The sequence below is a fragment of the Cryptotermes secundus genome, unplaced genomic scaffold (genome assembly GCF_002891405.2).
Source record: "Cryptotermes secundus unplaced genomic scaffold, Csec_1.0 scaffold792, whole genome shotgun sequence".
NCBI lineage: Eukaryota > Metazoa > Arthropoda > Insecta > Blattodea > Kalotermitidae > Cryptotermes > Cryptotermes secundus.
In genome coordinates, this window is record NW_019725425.1 from 1,019,238 (window position 1) to 1,038,960 (window position 19,723).

The 19,723-nt window shown below is 40.4% G+C and overlaps 1 protein-coding gene across 3 annotated transcripts in view; it reads right to left on the reverse strand.

Annotated features, from left to right (window-relative positions):
• Nucleotides 1–11,416: 11,416 nt before the first annotated feature.
• The window catches only part of LOC111863408 (importin-9), a 58,133-nt gene continuing 49,826 nt past the window's right edge, over nt 11,417–19,723 (reverse strand). For 2 of the 3 annotated variants that reach the window (XM_023849708.2, XM_023849709.2), the window contains exons 17-19: nt 17,848–18,094; nt 16,886–16,973; nt 11,417–12,015 (exon numbers count right to left, since the gene is read on the reverse strand). In XM_023849708.2, coding sequence (XP_023705476.1) covers nt 11,828–12,015; nt 16,886–16,973; nt 17,848–18,094 — 523 coding nt within the window. In that variant the 3' untranslated portion in view covers nt 11,417–11,827. Of the gene's footprint in view, nt 12,016–16,885; nt 16,974–17,792; nt 18,095–19,723 lie in introns of those variants that run through there. The other variant, XM_023849710.2, reaches the window with a different exon arrangement.

Below are 19,723 nucleotides of genomic sequence, written 5' to 3' on the forward strand. Positions count from 1 at the left end.
TATATATATATAAAAAGGGCATAATCTACTGTACCTAGTCTGGACTGACGGAGGCCGTGTATATATGTACATTTAAATAAGAAATAAGTGTGTATTGTAAATATATGTACATACAGACAATGGACTTATTAATACAGACTGACTGACAAATGACAGACCCGACCTCTCGTCAGAGAGGGCGCTACACATGGACAAGACAGTAACTTTCATTCAAAAGAAATATCTGGTCATGAGCCCCAGCTGGGGCTCGACACCAAGACAGACAGACTGATTGACCGTCAGTTGCAACGTGACTCAGACTCAGACTCAATTTGTCTGGTTAGCGCGCGTGATGGTGAAAAGTGATTGGAAGAGTGTGCGTTGCAGAAAATGCGTGATAATGTGGGATGTTCCCACATTATATTCGCAAGAACCCTCCACTGGTCCCTATCCTGAGCCAGATCAATCTAATCCATACTGTAACGTGTTTCGTTACTGAAGACGCCCTTCAGATTGTTAATTGGTTTATTTAAGAACCTACAAGTATCGGCTACAATTAATTATAACAATGTTACGGGTTTCCACACTTTACAAACCCTACAACAAAATCTGTTCACACTATCACGATTCACTCGTTACAACTGAAACGGTGACTACTACATTTCAACTCACTCCTTACTGCTCACTGCTGGCTAGATTCCAACTCAACTCATAGGCTGCTGCCTTGAGAACTGTCTTCGGCGGCTGTGTAGTTCCCTTAAAAACCCTCATCCGGAGAACAGGAAAGACGTTACGTAATAGGCACCACTGTTGTCTGACGCGGTGTTTGTCTGTTACGTAATGGGTACCGCTGTTATTACCGCCGTCTCTCGCAACCACTGTTTACCCTCTTTGCTTAGCAACCGGTGTTTACTCACTTTGCATAGCGACCAGCGTGTTGGGACTCGGCTCACTTCGGCTCCGCTCGGCACGTCACGGCTGGCGTGGAGGGAGGAGTGTCATGCATAGCGCAACACGTCACAATACCATCCCATCCTATCTCTAAAAGATCCATTTTAATATTGTCTCCCCACCTATGCCATGGTTTTCCCAATGGTCCCTTTCCTTCTGGCTTTCCCACAAATATTCTATATGCATTCCATATCTCCCCCGTGCTACATGCCCTGCCCACCTCATCCTCCTTGACTTGATCATTCTAATTATACTTGGAGAAGAGTACAAGTTATGAAACTCCTCATTATGCAGTTTTCTCCAACCTCCTGTCACCTTATCCCTCTTTGGTCCAAATATTCTCCTCAGCATCTATTTCATCTATGTATGGGCTTAACCCTGAGACAAGAATATTGGATAAAATTTTGTATGAAGTTGATAACAGTGATATCCTCCAATAATTACTACAGATTCTTGTGAACTGGTACAGTAATAGACTCCTTCCACTTATCAGGCAATGCATCTTTATGCCAAAAATAAGTATTTAGCTTATGGACCTTAGAACATAATATTTTGCCTCCTGCTTGAATAAGTTTTGCTAGAATTAGATCACTACCTGGCGATTTATACCGTTTCAATTTTGCAATAGCACATTCAATCTCAAAAGGGCTAGGATCAGGTACTAACGACTCAGCTGTATGTATTTCTATCTGCCTAGCATCACTGACCCCATGTACATTCAATAACTGGGAATAGTTCTTCCTCCTATTCAAAATGTTGTGGGAATCTTCAAGCAGATCACCATTCTCATCCTTCACTAAGTTATATCTAGGTTGGTAACCCCTCTTAAAGTCATTTATTCCTCTATACAGGTCTCTAATATTTTTGTTCTTACTGCTCATTGCAAGCTCACCAATTTTGTCTTTCAGATATTCCCTCTTTCTATTCCTGAAATGCCTGCTGGTTTCACATCTTATATTGTTCAGAATATCTCCGTTTATTTCGTTTGGATCCTGTAGCCACTGCAATTTGGCTTGTTTCCTTTGATCTAACAATTTTGTGCATCTTTCGTTGAATCATAGCTCATGCCTTTTCAGTTCATAATAAATAACCTAGACTCTCTTTGGCAAAAATTTTGATATTATCTCCGTTACAATGTGGGAACATTGTACTTTTGACAGTAAGAATTTTGGATGCAACAAAGGTTACTATTCTAATTCCATTATCATTACTAATTTCATGCAAACTCTAATTCCAAATCGTTGGTTTTAAAATGTCTTCCCTGCCAAATTTTGCATTGAAATCTCATACCAAAATTTTCCTATGTTACTTTGGGAATTTATTAAATACAAGTTCTAATTCTTCGTGGAACTTGTCCTTTATATTGTTATTGTCTCACTTTCAATCTTGAGTCGTTCTACGTCCTTCCCCTTCACGGCGGATTTTTCTGCCGTCCTCCCGCGTTCAAGTTCCTCTCTTCTCCATTTCGACTCATCCTTATGTGGGCTTGAGCATAACTCAAACTGACCTCCCTGAGATCTGGGTCTCTTGTGCTGTGCCACATTTGCGTGGCGGGTCATCTTCTTGTCGGCCATGGTCAGTCGTTTCCTCAGGAGTCCACCAGCTCCCCGAGTAAGATTCTTCTTCACAATGTCTCTCTTGCGTCGTGCCACTGTCGCGCGACTGGACATCCTCTTGTCTATTGTCGTTCTCCGTGCCGCTTTCTCTCGGTGTGTTGTTACTCTGCGGGCGACGGCCAATCTCGCCTGGGGGTCGCGATTTTCCCATGTCGAATCCTTCGCTTTCTGGCGGCGGCGCTCCGCGGCCAGTTTTCGGTCCCTGCGCCTTTTCTGCTTCGGTTCCCCGACCGGCATTACTTCTGCGTCTTCCACAGGTACCTCTTCTTTCTGTGCCTCCATTTTTTGGCAGGCAGTCATCTCTGGGTCTTTTTCGGGCTCGACTATTTCCCGCGCGGCTTCTCTGTCCGCTTCGGGTTTGAGTTCGGCCACCGTCTCTTTGTGGCTGGTTCTCCTCTCTTCCCCCCAGGCTTTCCAATTGGCCATCATTTGTTCATGTCTGGCGTCCGCCTTTGCCTGGTTGCTTCTCGCTTCTTCTCGCAAAGCCAGCAGGAGTTCTATCATTTGTTGCGACTCCATTCTTCTTTGTTTTGTAATGTAACGCTCCTTGTGCTCGTAAATTCAATAAGTCCTCGTGAATGGAGGCGTGTTTAAGTTCGCTCCTTGTCACCTGTGTAAGTCCAATCTTTTAAGTTCGTCTCAGAATCCGAACTGACACCAGTTGTCACGTGTTTTGTGTGCCACGCGACAAGTAACTTCACGTGGGTCTCGGATTCAGCGAATCTTTATTGGACACTCACACTTATACCCTGTACAATTATCACCTTGACTGTATTCCGTGGCGGCTACCTTCCAACTGTCTTGTATGGCGACTAGATCTCAACTGTGTTCTGTGAAGGCTATTTCCAGACCGTCCCCTTCGGCGGCTACTATATTTCAACTCACTAACTAGTCAGAGTCAGAGTCAGAGTCACGTTGCAACTGACGGTCAGTCAGTCTGTCTGTCTTGGTGTCGAGCCCCAGCTGGGGCTCATGACCAGATATTTCTTTTGAATGAAGGTTACTGTCCTGTCCATGTATAGCGCCCTCTCTGACGAGAGGTCAGTCTGTCATTTGTTAGTCAGTCTGTATTAATAAGTCCATTGTCTGTATGTACATATATTTACAATACACACTTATTTCTTATTTAAATGTACAATATATACACGGCCTATGTCAGTCCAGGCTAGGTACAGCAGATTATGCCCTTTATATATATATATATTTCCTAGTAGTATTAGCTACCACGGCAGTCTAGTCACTTGAACGGTCGTATGCCTGACCGCCGCCAAGTTTAAGCCTCTTATACTTTCTGTGTCGGGCTTCGCCTTGTCCGATGTTGCGAACATTCTCATTATCATGATTTTGTATGACTTCTGCTTGTTGCCTGCATAATTTTGTTATGTAATCATATACGTACGGGATTTTGAATGCCATGTGCAAATCGCGGACCGGTGTGCGCCTTGGAAAATTGCCAATCGTGCGGAGAACCTTGTTTTGCAGGCGCTGCAATTTCACTAGATGAGTGTCTGCCGCAAACTCCCAGGCGGGACTAGCATAAGTCATTACGGATCTAATAAGAGCTTTGTGGAGGGTCAGTTTAATGTTAGCGCTCAATCGCTCACTTTTGAATAGGGAATACACTCTAATGAATGTTCTGAAGGCCTTGGCTTCGATCATTTCTATGTGTAATCTCCAAGTCACTCTCTTATCGAAGATTACACCTAGATATTTTGCACTATTTACAAATGGAATGTTTCTTCCATTTAGAGTAAGACAAGACTCAGGCGGTCGACGACCACGAGAGAAGTAGACCCCCCGAGTCTTATCTTCATTAATTTTTATATTCCAGCGCTCACACCAGGTCTCCATTGAGCTGAGACCGCGCTGGAGTTTTCTAACAATAAAACCCTCTTTGCGATCTGTCGCATACAGACAGGTGTCGTCTGCAAAGAGGGCCAGGTGAACGCCCTGTGTATGGGGGGCATCATTTATATACAAATTAAAGAGAGTAGGGGAAAGAACAGAACCTTGTGGCACCCCTGCTTGCATTTCCCTTGGCGTTGACATTTCGCCTTCAACAGAGACCCTGAATTTACGTTTAGAGAGAAAGGACCCAATAAGCTTGGTCAAAGAGTTGGGGAATTCCAATTTTGATAATTTAAACAGCAAGCCTGAGTGCCACGTGGTATCAAAGGCTTTTTCGATGTCCAAGAACACTGCAGCCGTAGACATTTTATTGTTGAAATTAAGGGTCACGTGGTCCGCCAGCCTCATACATTGCAATGTCGTGCTGTGACGTGCACGAAAACCAAACTGACTTGCGTTGAGCAGGTCTCTTTCTTCAATATGTTTATGGAGGAATTTCAAAATTGCTTTTTCGAATAGTTTTCCTGTCGTGGACAGGAGGCTGATCGGACGTAAATTTTGAGGAAATTTCGGGTCTTTACCCGGTTTAGGTAAAGTTATTATTTTTGCTTCCTTCCAAGTATTTGGAAAGTGAGAGAGCCGAAAACAGTGATTGAATAAGTGAGTTAGGTGAACCAATGGTCTCCTTGGAAGGTGCCTGAGGCATTCATTTGGGATGCCGTCAATTCCACAGGCCTTTTTTAATTTCAGGGATTTTATTAATTTCTGAACGTCACATGGTCTGATCCTTAGAGGGGGGTTTTCATCCACGGCTTCCAGCAGAGCTTGAACTCTAGCCTCCACCCGCTCTTCATGGTTTTTATCGCACAGGTCATGTGGCGTGAACTGAGTTTCCAAACAGTCGGCAATTTCATTGGCTTTTTCAGAAGGATGAAATTTTAGGCCAGAAGAACCATGAATAGCAGTTGGTGCCCTTGGTCCGTCTCTCTGAAGGAGAGATTTCGCAATGGGCCATATACACTGAGGTGTGACTTCAGCGTTACTTATACTCACTAACTATTGTCGAAGCTGGGCTTTTATAACCTCGGCGATTGCTATGCATTGAGCCTTCTGTTGTAACCGTGGAGACTTCTATTAGAACTACAGTACCGCTGAAGTTGCAAATGAACACGAGCCAAGACGTTGTACCCCAAGATAACCCCCCCCCCCAACAGACCCCTCACCTAAGCTCTTGAAAGATTTCCATAGCAGCAGAAGGCTGAGCCAGCAATAGAGTCCTCTGATGCAGGAAGACCTTTCAGTAGCAGCAGGAATCCCTGCAACTGAGGTATAAATGTATAAATTGGATTTACTGAGATCACAGATCATATGGGACAAAGACAGCATTCAACCAGGACATAATTATGTATTTCTTTAGAAAAGTGACTGAGAATTAGTATTTGTAAAGTGTCATACATAAGAGAACCAGACTGACATGTATTATTATTGTAAGATTTGAGGCTTTCACGGCAGTGACTATGACGAAAGCAGTCTTCTGGGATTTGGCACCGTGTATATGTGGTGTTAACCGACTTTCCTCCGAAACATATACACCGTGGCAAATCCCAGAAGACTGCTTTCGTCATGTATTATTATTATTATTGGAGGGGGTGGTTTTCCCATGCACTTAGACAAGTTATTGGTCCATTGTGTGTCCCCCTTTAATTTCTACTGTCCCCATACCCTACCGGTAGACGGCGCGTGCTATCAGCCCCGTTAAGCCAACGAGGTCGGCCCTTGGTACCTTGATGCTTCCCCCATCTACCAGAGGCATTGGAAACTATTAGGGAGGGAAAGTTTTTACCTAATAATTTTGCTCAGAAGTCTCCTAGAGACATGAGGTTCTTTTACGTGCCGTAAATCTAGGACACGGGACCCACGGCTTAAAGTCCCTCCTGGAGGACTTGTTCCCTGAATTTTTCCGCCCTTAAAAACTCCATGACCTCCGCCGGGTGGGAACGTTACCCCTAGACTACGGAGGCCACTAGACTGGCATGTAAGGAGACAGTTAACAAACTGACAGGATGTAAGACTAGGAGATTGCTGGTGCATTATACAGAGCATAAATAGGTACATAAATCCAGAACAAAAATTATCATGCAGAACAAGTATTATAGGGAACTGAATCAACTCTTTACAAACTGCTTTAATTTTGTCATGAGATTTCAATGCTAAATTATGGTTTAAGGATATTTCCAACACAAAATAAATAATCAAAAATCAAAACTCACTGCCAAGAGCATATTTGCACATTGTGACAGATGTAGATACAATTGGACTCTTCCCGGGATCCCATACAACCACATTATAATGCATGAGTAATTGACATCAGATATTTCAAAGATGATTTTGGTACTTCTTTGTAGTCTGACTAAGTACTGATCTAGCAGACAGCAATAACAGCAGTGGATTAACATAAAGGAAGACTAGGGTATAGCCAACTCCGGATTTATATTTAAGCTAAATAAACTGCATCAGAAGGGTCCTAAAAATATAATAGGAACCAATTAGCAGTACAAACCCTGCTTCCAAATTTTAGAAAGTACTGACTATGAATTCAGAAGCTGTTACAATTGGTTACCATATTATAAAATAGTTCCCAAGGTGTACACAAAGTAACAGCTGATCATCAGTACCTGATCCTAGTTCCTGTGTAAAAAAAAACTCAGTTGTTTTGGTCTGCAAGTGAACTATACCGACTGAGCGACCGCCGCTTGTCAGCGAAGTTAGTGCCAACTTTAGCAAATAGAGGGTGCCATGTGGTCAGCACAAAGAATCCCCACTGCCGTTAATATCGGTTTTCTCGACCAGAGCCACTATTTCTTTGAAATAGCTCCTCAGTTATCCTCACGAGGCTGAGTGGACCCTGTTTCAGACCCACTACTTCTCAGAAAAAACTCTAGTAGCGCCGGGAATCGAACCTGGACCTCTGGATCTGTAGCCAGGAACTCTGACCACTAGACCACAGAGGCGGTATTATAAGTTGAAATTACATTTTAGTAACTGGTGAAACAAAGGTAAAGATGTCTCTCTACTTTATTAAATAATATGCCATGAAGATGTACAGGGGAGAAAGCATAGCCTACACTTTCTTATCAGAAGTCTTCTTCCATAAAGATGCAGGCAGCACACTCCTCCAAGGCACTGGTAAACATTTACTAGACTGCAAGTTGTCACATCTTCACAAATACAGCCTAAAAATCTCAAATCTTAATGTTATCTGCAGTAACAAGTCTACCAGGTTTTCTCTACTTCTTTGGCAGTAAATGCAATGTACAATACCTTTTTTGGGAAAACCATCCCGGTTCTATTTTCATTCCACCTCAAGCATTGTTTATATATAAATAAACATTACAAGATTCCTCTATCCTATTTGTATGCACTGACAACATAGAAGGCTCAATCACAGTTTTTACACATAATACCCTGGCTTCATTCAGATGTGAGGTTCTATAAAAACACAAATCAGTAATGTGCTGAGAAACAAAACAGAAAAAAACTTTGTCAGTGAAAAAATGGTAGGATTTTTAACTTTTTACACTAGTTTGCATGATAATTCAGTATAAAAAAGGAATAAATATTTCTTATTTTCATATTTCAGGATATACAGAGTGTCCCAGGAGGAATGGACCAAACTTTGGGAGGGTGTTCCTTATGTTAAAGTATGCCGATATAACCCAAAACACCTATGTCCAAAGTTGAACGGTTACGGAGNCGTACATTATTAACATTACAGAATCCACATATTCCTGCCAGTTTTAATATGTATTTTGTAACCAACAAGTGTGCAACGCCGGTGAAAGTTTCACACTTCTCTGGCCATTATCTCCGTAACCGTTCAACTTTGGACATAGGTGTTTTGGGTTATATCAGCATACTTTAACATAAGGAACACCCTCCCGAAGTTTTGTCCATTCCTCCTGGGACATCCTGTATAAAAGAATTGCAAACTTAAAAATCAGTTAATCAAATGATGACCAAAGCAGAAGTACTGGTGTACTCAGCAGGCCAGGCAACGAATGATACAAGGGCCTCACATACTGAGTTATCAGATGACAATGAGGGGTTAATTCATGTACATGTATTTTGGAGTTATGCACATTGAACTTGTGTGATTTAAACATAAAGCTGATGCTAGAAATAGTTCTCTTTGTCACAGTATTACAGTATGAGTGGTGTGGGAAGGTATCTGAAATGCACTGTGCATGGTGTTACAATCTGACTTCTCAGAGAAGTGTTACTATAGTGTATGAAAAAGCATAAGACTTTTTTAAAAAAATTAGGAATATGAATGAAGCAGAATAACATTTAACTTATTAACATAAGCTACTTTTAATAACAATTACATATACTGTAAATCATTAAACATCAATGGTGCAACATTTTTACTGTTTTTTAAGAAAGAAATGAAAGCAAATCATTTTTGAGTTCATGTTATCGAACACTGACGATATGGAGTGAATATTGAACATGCTCTCTCAGTTTGTAACTCCACTAAGTAGAGACCCTTTTGAGAAGCTAGTGGTTACTGATCCATTCTGAAATTCCGTTTTACAGACCATGAAGGTTTGCTGTAGTGCTCAGAATAGCTCTCCACTAAACCCTAATCTGGACCAGATGAACCCATGCCATGTTCTCATATGCTACTTCTTTTAAGATCCATTCTAATATTATCCTCCCATCTCTACCTAGGTCCCTTTTTGTAGCATTTATCTACCCAGTGTTTAGTTACAATACGAATGTTACATAAAGGTAAAGTTGTCCCTGTGCTTAAGCAATTAAACACTATGCCATGAACGTATATAGGGGAGTGGATGTATAGACCCTGGCATTAGTTGGAAGTGAGTGGTCAGCTTCACTCCCAGGGAAAGAGCTCCAGTGCCCATTGGATAAGAGGCTTGGTGGGCCCCAGAAGTAATCTGGACAATGTGGAGTAGAGAAAAATCTTAACCCTACCACAACTCACACTCCAACCGACCCCTTGGTCGTCCAGCCCATAGCCAGTCACTATACAAATTGTGCTATCCTGGCTCCTAATCTCTTATATATTGTACTTGCATTTATAATTTGTATCTGTTACTGCACTGAACTTCCACAGTAATAGACAAGGGTAAACCTAAAAGTATCTATAATGGGCAGTTTATTAAAATCAACACAATGGCAATACATAACTCAGAAGTGCATCATTTTTCAACTTAGTCTCCTTGCTTTTCAGTAAACTGGCCCAGTATTGCATAAGCTTATGTAAATCATTAGAAAAAATGTTTTTGACCTGGCAGCAAGCCATGCACACACTGCTTCAACTCACAGTTGCTAGCAAAACAACCACTACCTAAGACATCTCTGAGGGGTAAAAACAGATGAAAATCTCAGGTCTGCATTGTGGATGTTGTATGATTATCAGCACCTGGGCTTGTTCAATGTACCCTTCAGCAGTTAGTGTGAATGAGGTCCCTGACTATTCTCCATCAGTGACACTTGTCTGCCATTTCTGAACACATAAATACTTTCATTTACGCTTTGCTGAAGCAAAACACTGGCATCAAACTGCACTGATAATCTCTGCACCTCTTGTATCTTCAATCCAGAAAAACTGAATCACTGTATGCTGGCCCTTGTAGTAGGTGAAACAGCCATGTTGATGCCACTAGTGGTGAAATATAACTGAATGGTGAAGGTCACATAAATCACATCAGTAGTGAACTCTGTGCCTATGACTGTATGCACATCTAGTATGGGGGCCCACTGCAAACAAGATAACCCTGTGTATAATTTATGACTTACGCTCATAAGTTTTTCACTTATTTACATGGTCCAGTCCACATGTTATTGTTAAATTTAGTCCTCACTTACTGTTCAAAGTCCACTGTTCCCCATATGATATCTAAATTGGGACTTCATTCTATATCATAAGGCAAACTACAAACAAAGAGCTGCTGATGTTATAGAGATTTGATGAACAAAGCTGAAGAGTTAAAGGATGAAAATATAAGATAAATGTGGCTTGAATTAACATCACATTTTAATACTGTTTGAATCACATACTGACTGCAACTGATACAGGCCTGACATACTGTAAGAAGAAAAACAGATACAAAAATAACGTTTCAGAAGGATGTGAAGATCTTGTTTCATTTCATACAATGGCAAAGTTCATGCCTGTAGTGCCATTACAATTTGTAATACACATATACTTATATGTGAATATAGGAATATATATAGGAATGAATATATGATAATGGTGGGAAAGCCGGAATGAAAGAGACCACTAGGATGACGAAGACGTAAGTGGGTGAACAATATTAAAACGGATCTTAGAGACAGGATGGATGGTATGGATTGGATCGATCTGGCTCAGACTAGAAACCAGTGGAGGGTTCTTGTGAACACAGTAATGAACCTTTCGGTTCCATAAAATGCTGGGGAATTCATGAGTAGCTGCAAAACTGGCAGCTTCTAAAAAGGGCTCATCTCATTGGAGATAGTTGGTTAGTTGCTTTAACTTATGGTATTGACATTTATCTACATTATATTATTTATTTTGTAATGGCGGATAGAAGTGACAAGAAGACGAGGAAGAAGACGTAAGAAGATGCTGGATGACCTTGGGGACAGAAGAGGATACTGTCATTTGAAGGAGAAAGCTCTAGATCGCATTAAGTGGAGGAATTGTTTTGAAAGAGACTGTGGACCTGTTGTCTTGATAGATTACTGATGATGATGATGATATTGATTCAAACCCGTTGATTTGTGTAATAAACGTCTTTCAAAGTATAAACTGATTACTTGATTCTCTCTGAGCTAATAATCAAACCTGTTGTTGTTACTGATCAAATTATTTATAAGTAAGTCTTACTAAATAATAATAATACTAATAATAACTATAACTGAGTTATCACACCATCTCAGATCAAGATTTATTTGAATACCATTTGCACACATCTGGTTTTGATCTCACCCCAGGTGCTCAGTTAGAAGCAAAATCATATTTCAGACTTTAGAATTTTATTGAGGTACAAATCTAAGAATTATCAAACACATCATCTAACAGCCACTTTTAGAATTAGCTCCCCAACTCATGCACATGTGCACACACTATAGTACACTGAACAGTTATTCTGTGACATTTAAAATGATCCATTAAAAATACGGCAAGCCCATACTTATTACTACATAAATAACCCTTGCCTTGGAGTCATATTAAACATCATATGCACTGCACAATCAACAAATTGTTATTATAAATCCTGAATCAATATCAAACGTCTGGGCATCATGTTCGAAACATAACATACAATTCAGTAGCTTCTTTTGGCCATAGAATTCTGCTTATCAGTTCTTACTTTCTTATAGATCAGATTTAATATTATGTAGTGGAATATATTCAGTCTCATTTACATTCTTACACCAATGGATTCTAACACTTGTTTTTCTTGTTTATTTAGATGCTGAAGAAACATATGGAAATATGGCTGCTGACTGAAAGACTGAAGGAATTCAGTCAAATATTGCTGGATATTGAGGTGATATACTGGGTCCTGCATTGCATCTGGGTCTTCATCATCTGCTGTTTCCTCCACTCCTGCCAACAAATGTTTCCACAGTGTCAAAAGAAACTTGCTAGGCATGTTATGTAAAGCTCTATGTGTCATTTCAAATTAACTGTTGCAAGCTAATAAAACAGAGCTTTCTGGAATGGGAAGATGACTACTAAACAAATATTAACCTTTAACGTCCGAATGTCAAGTATACAGGTCACAAGCAGTAACCCGAGTTGGCCGAATGACCTGTTTACACGTCGCAGGACACATGCTCTCTTTGGGAGTGCTGGCAGTTTGACCTTGGGTTGGAAACCAAAGCAAACCTACGTGAGGTCATGTCAGTGGTTCATTCCTTAGCTCTGAAGAAAGAAACTGTTTATCATGGTACTGGTTTCGATACTATTTACCTTTAGATATGACTGTTTATGACCTGCTCAGCCAAATATAGCCCAGCTTTGTTTCGAGAACTTATGAGGAAATATTTATCGGTGCTTGCATGTGAGTGCTTCCAGAGCCTTCAAGGAAGTCTGACGCATTCAAGGATTTGTTTTCAGTGGCGAATTATCAGTCAGGAAGTCAGTGTCGAATTGTCTAATATTTATCAGTTAGAAAGTCAGCGTCAGACTGTCATATATTTCTTATATATCATTTTTATTTTGCGTCTTGGAAGAGGTATAAACCCACTGAGCCAGTATTACTTTAGGAGTAAAGGCATTATCGCCACTGCAACTTTCAGTATGTGTCTGACTGGTACTCTTTTTTGACTAGTATTTGAATTACTTTGCATCAATATTTTGCGAATATTACCAACAGGTGAGAGTGTCGCTTTGTCAATCAACATAATTTATTCAATTTTGCTAGAAACCGCCCTCCCCCAAGATGATTATTCAATCGCGCAAGCCGAATATCACGGTCAGTGGCGTTTCTCGGGGGAAGGCCAAATTTATCAGGAGGCCCAACTAATTTGACTGGAGTTGAAAAAGTCACAACACTGGCCAACCAAAGGGAAACAAAGACGTCATGTGTTTCACTAAATAAGAAAAGCAGGAGCACCCTCTTCTATTATAAAAAGTGTGATTTTGCTGTGTGAAGTGACTGTGAACTGAAAGTGTGAAGTGACGCAGTTCAAACTCGCCTACAGTAATATTATTGTATATAGAGTGATTATATTTACAATATCACCAAGTCTCAAAGCTGAATATCACAGTCAGTGGCGTTTCTCGGGGGAGGCCAAGGTCACCTGGGGCCCAACTCAGTCGAATGGAGGTGAAACATTCACAACACTTGCAAACCAAAGGGAAACTAAGACATATTTGTTCTCAAAATAAGAAGCGCAGAAGCACTCTCTACTACGGTAAAAAGTGTGACGTTGCGCTATGTTTGTTTGGATGCTTCGAGACGTGAGTTGCTCTATGCGCATTGGGCTGCTTCGAGACGTTGCACACGCGCGTCAGGGTGTGAGTTATCGTAAACTGTGAAGTGACGCAGTTCAAACCCACATACAGTCTGAACAAAATATTATTGTATATAGTGTGATTATATTTAAAGTATCACCATGATTCAAGGCTGAAGAAAAAACAACGGGTAAGTCCTTTGGAATTTCATGACATATATAATAAAGATTATATTTTGCAATTCATGACAAAATAATCACAGTTAATTTTCATTTGTAAAAATTGCTCTTCTGTGTACATGTAGAAAAATTCATTGTCTTTCATGTTGTTTTTAGTTTTTATTTCTATGCTGCATAGAACGGAAAATATGGATTTTTTTTCTGACGGTTTGCAAATTTAATTAATCAGGGTGATTTAAATACCGGCTGCAGGGGGCTCCCGGCAATTTAAAAGTCCGTACGTTAAAGGTTAAAACATACCTAATGAGGCGTTTGAAGTGTCACAGCACTGAGAAGTTATATGGATAGGTTTCTAAAGGTCAAACTTTACTCAAAAAATTTAAAGTACTGACATAAAGAGAAGCCAACTGACAGATTGAAGGTTATTTATGTACTTCAAGAGCAGCCAGTAATTTTGCTGCAGAGACTGAACTGTATCTTGAAAACATGAACACAAAGAAATATATTGCCAGTGCTTCAAGCAGGTAAGGATAAGACTGGATACAGAAGTGTCTGAACCTTCCTGATATATTTCAATAGTCTGAACCAGCATTAGTTGTTCTACAGGTGCGCTGACTACTACACACAAATCTTTCTTCCTTGTACACAATTATAAAGAGCAAAGTTGCTTCATAATGAGGAAATAAAACATAAGTAGTTCATTATTCTACTTCATATGACTTTCAGAAATGTAATAAAAGGCAGACAGTGAAATGCTACAGTTCCTGACATCATATTTCTTGATCCCTTTAGTCATACTCACTCAATCATGAAGCTCAGCCCTCCTTGAGAAGCCGCCAAATGTCCAGCTACTCAAGATCTCCCAGCATTTTATGGAACACAAAGGTTCATTACAATGTTCACAAGAGTCCTCCACTGGTCCCTATCCTCAGCCAGATCAATCCAATCCATACCATTCCATCCCATCTCTCTAAGATCCATTTTAATATTGTTCACACACCGACATCTTAGTTTTCCCAGTGGTTTCTGTCCTCCTGGTTTTCTCACCAATACTCTACATATTCTTCTTCTCCATTCATGCTACATGCCCTGCCCATCTCATCCTCCTTGAGTTGATCATTCTAATTATACTTGGAGAAGAGCACAAGTTATGAAGCTCCTCATTATGCAGTTTTCTCCAACCTCCTGTCACTTCATCTCTCTTCGGTCCAAATATTCTCCTCAACACCCTGTTCTCAAACACCCTCAGTCTATGTTCCTCCCTTAATGTCAGAGACTAAGTCTCACACCCATACAGAACCACAGGCAAAATTATAGTTTTGTATATTCTAATTTTTATGTTTTTAGACAGCAGACAAAAGTTTCTGGATTGAATGGTAGCAAGCATTACCTGAATTCAATCTCCACTTAATTTCCTCCTGAATCAGATTTTGATTTTGGTATAGTCTCTCCCAAATATGTGAACTGTGCCACATTTTCAAAACATCTGTTACCCTTTAGTCACATGTCACACAATTTCTGAACGGATTATATTTTTCTTTGAAAAACATCTACTTTTCAGCCCTCTCTTCACTGTAACTAATCAAGCAACTTTCTGAAGACACTGCTGCAGTGGTCTATCATACCAACATAAGCCATGAACTGTCAATAATAAAACAAAGTAAAATTGAGGTGTCACTGTGTTCAAACAAGCACCACACAGAAGAAGATGGGGGGGGGGATGGATATATAGCTCTATACATTAACCTCAGCACTAGATGCTTTAGCCCCAGTACCCATTGGAGATGTGGATGGTTGTGGCCCACAGATAGTCTAGATGTGGTAAAGAGGAAAACCTCTGCCCCAACAGAAATGAAAAATCAATCCTTGGTTGCCCAATCTGTAGCCCAGTCACTACACTGACTGAGCTATGCTGGCTCTATATTAGGTGAAAACTCTGTGTATGGAAATGACACTCCTCCAGCCTTCATTCAAAAGGAAGTGCCAGTTTTATTTGAAACAACAGCTTTGATTTGAATGCATTAACTTCAAACATCTCTTGGCATATTATTTACAATGCTATGAGTTTATACCCTCATTCTGTATCACAATGACACAAATTGAATATATATATATCTTAATGCAAATATAATTTTTTCTGCCAAGTACTGGGTATGTGAACTTAACAATATTATTGCTCTTCTCTCATGTTTCTTTATGACATGCTCCATTTCATTATTTTTCAAATGGCAAGACACTCTGCTTGACATGAAATGGATTAGAGTTCACAATGCTAACAATTTTGATTCTGTTACACAATATAAAATACTTTCCATTAAAATCACTATAAATATAAACCATGTGGGTTTCACTTGAACTTCGTAATTCATAAAATTCTAAAGTCATAAAAATAAATATCATATGTGTGTGTATGCAGTTAGACACAAGAAAGAAATATTTGCAAAAATGAAAACTGTGTTAATTCGAAGCGCACATTATTTGCATTTCATCCAATGTCAGCAAAAGTTTACATTTCTTTCTTGTTAGGACATTCTGAAGAATGGGGCAAGAAAGAATTTATTATCCAGCTCCTTCCATTCTTCGCAAATATTTTATGTTTTGTCTTTTTTGTGCATTGTTTTGGAGACCAAATTCAGGTAATGCTTGCTGCCATTCAGGTGAGAAACTTCTGTCTCCTTGTCATCTGTCTAAAAACATAAAACTCAGAATATACAAAACTACAATTTTGCCTGTGGCTTTGTATGGGTGTGAAACATGGGCTCTGTCATTAAGGGAGGAAGAGACTGAGGGTGTTGAGGAGAATATTTGAACCAGAGAGAGATGACGTGACGGGAGGCTGGATAAATCTGCATAATGAGGAGCTACATAACTTGTACTCTTCACCAAGTATAAATACTCGTAGAATGATTAAGTCAAGGAGGATGAGATTGGCAGGGCATGTAGCATAAATAAGGGAGAAGAGGAATGAATATATAGGATAGTGTTGGGAAAGCCAGAAGGAAAGAGAGCTCTAGAAGACCAAGATGTAGGTGGGTGAACAATATTAAAATGGTTCTTAGAGAGATGGGATGGTATGCATTGGATTGATCTGGCCCAGGATAGGGGACAATGGAGGATTTTGTGAGCACAGTAATGAAACTGTGGGTTCCATAAAATTCTGGGAGGTTCTCGAGTAGTTGCACAATTGGCGGCTTCTTAAGAAGGGCTCAGCTCCATGAGTGAGTGAGTTCTGTTTTATACCTAGGCCACATAAATAATGTGTAAGTAAGGTTATGACAAAAATTCACAAATTTTCAATAAAAGATAAGTTCAGTATTTTGTCACAGCAAACCACTAACCTTTGTAACGTTTCTCTGAAAGTAGCTGTGAAATAGGAATCCCCTGTTCTCCTCTACCAAGCTCATCTTCCTCCCACTCATCATCAGTCTGCAAAACAGAGAGAGGGGAGCAAAACTTTGAAGACCGTGCCCATTTCATGACACAATGCAATAATCATCCCATAAAAGAACACATAAATGCAAGTATATAAGGCAGCCACCCAGCTATTACGTAGTTTGTTGAAAGTAAAAACTGAAAATGTTGCAGTGCAATGTTTAGAATAGGCTAACATTGTAACCAGAGTGATTAAAAAAACTCCATGGCCTGTAGGCCAAAAGTGAACTATACCGACTGAGCAACTGCCGCTTGTCGGCAAGGTTAGTGCCAACTTTTAGTGGATAGAGGATGTCGTGTGGTCAGAGCAACGGATCCCCATGGTAATTAATCTCAGTTTTCTAGATCGGAGCCACTATTTCCTTGAAACAGCTCCTCAATTATCCTCACGAAGCTGAGTGGAACCCCTTCCAGACCCACGACTTCTCAGAAAATCTGGTAGTGACGGGAATCGAACCCAGGACCTCTGGGTCTGTGGCCAGGAACTCTGATGACTATACCACTGAGGCGGTCCAACCAGAGTGTCCGAGAATAAAATTTTGATATTTTATCTCATAATAAGTATTTAGTCTTTTTATGAGTACACTCGCACCTCTTTACAGGCAAAATAAAAACCCCTTTTCACACATTTTCAATCTTAAGATAAGCACACACTTTACATTACTGTACACTTATGAGTCTTAGTGCATGAATGTAATGAAAGGCAAATAACAATGCCAAGAAATTTGTTCCCTTAAAACTAATTTCAAAACTGAGAATTACAATTTACTTCCTAAATCCACATAACATCATATGCCAAAACATTTGGCCTACCTCTAAAATACTGCAGCCAACACTGATATATGCAACTGTAACTTCTCTCACAAACCTCTTCCTCCTCTTCCTCCTCAAGTGCCATGTTTGCTTCTATCTGATTGCTCAGTTCATTCACCAGTAATTTGTAGATTTTCACCAAAAGAGGGATATTTGTCCACTGTGGTGATTGATTCTGAGTCTGAGAACGCGTTCGAATGCCATCAGTTACAAACACTTCATCTCCTTTCACAGTGATGTCATTCAGTCGATTGTCATTAGATGCAATTCCATGTTCCAACAACTTGCACAGAGCTACAGTACTGTGAATTTAGACAGAGGATGCTTGGATTATGAAGACACAGAGGAAACATTAATGGAAACAAATTAATTATAATTACGAAAATTTAAATAACTACCATAACAAAAGGCCAAACTTAAATTTTTTTTTCCCATGTATCCTGTTGTGTTATTATATACAACTCTTTATTAAGTCCATCACAACACAATACAGTGTTCAAGGCTAAATTAGCTTTGTAGCAACAAAAGTATTTTAATACAACTCTTTATTAAGTCGGCCGCAACACAACAATACAATGTTCAAGGCTAAATTAGATTCGTTCCCTTCATAAATAATGACATCCAATATTACTGAACACATTATTTAACATGTTACAAAGAAAAGATTTTAATTGCCATATACTATATCTCAAGGAAAAAGTAAACATCTACAATATCAACAACAAACTTATAAATATGTGGTGTGTTCAAAAAGTATCGAACCTTTGGTCAGCAGAAATACATTTATTGATTTGGAGGTACAAAACCTAATCCCCTTCAAAGTACTCTCCTTGGTAATGCACACACTTCTCCCAGCGCTTCCGCCATTGTTGGAAACACTTCTGGAATGCGTCTTTTGGAATGGTCATCAGCCGGGCCGTCGCATTCCGCATGATGTCTTCTCTTGACTCAACTCGGGTTCCTTTCAGCGGCATTTTCAGCTTGGGAAAAAGCCAAAAGTCACATGGAGCCATGTCGGGGGGAGTAGGGAGCCTGACGAACCACAGGGATGTTGTGTTTGGTGACAAAAGTCTGAATCAGATGCACAGAATGGGCAGGTGCGTTATCATGATGGAGCCGCCAAGTTTTTGCTGCCCACAGATCCGGTTGTTTGTGCCGCACAGCATCATGAAGACGACAAAGGACCTCCTGGTAGTATTCCTTTGTCATGGTTTGGCCTTGTGGTGCGTACTCATGATGCACAACCCCACGGGAGTCGAAGAAAACGGCCAACATGACCATGACATTGCTGCGGACCTGAAGTGCTTTTTTTGTCCTCGGCGATGTCGGATGTTTCCACTGTGACGACTGCATCTTGGTTTCCAGGTCGTACCCATAAACTCATGACTCATCACCCGTGATCATGGTGTTCAGAAAGTTGGGGTTACTGTTTGCATTGTCCAGCATGTCCTGTGCGATTTCCAGACGACGCTGCTTCTGCTCCATTGTTAGCAGTTTCGGTACGAATTTCGCAGACACTCTCCTCATGCCCAAATCCTCAGTCAAAATTGAAAGTACCGATCCAGTGCTTACCCCTATCTCGTTTGCAAGTTCTCGGACTGTCATATGACAGTCCTCCATGACCAAAGTTCGCACTTGCTCAATGACATTTTCATTTTGGCTTGTTGAGGGTCTGCCTGAACGTGGTTCGCTGTCTACTGATGTGCGGCCATCTTTGAAGCGGTTGTACCACTCCTTTATCCATGAGTTGCTCATGGCATCATCCCCGAAAGCCTGTTGAATCTTGCGAATGGTTTCCACTTGGGTATCGCCAAACTTTTGGCAAAATTTGATGCGATATCGCTGCTCATGTTGTTCCGTCATTTTACACCTTACTGGAATCCGACGAGCGCTCACTACATGTCCTCACTCATAGGCCGACTGCCCGCGAG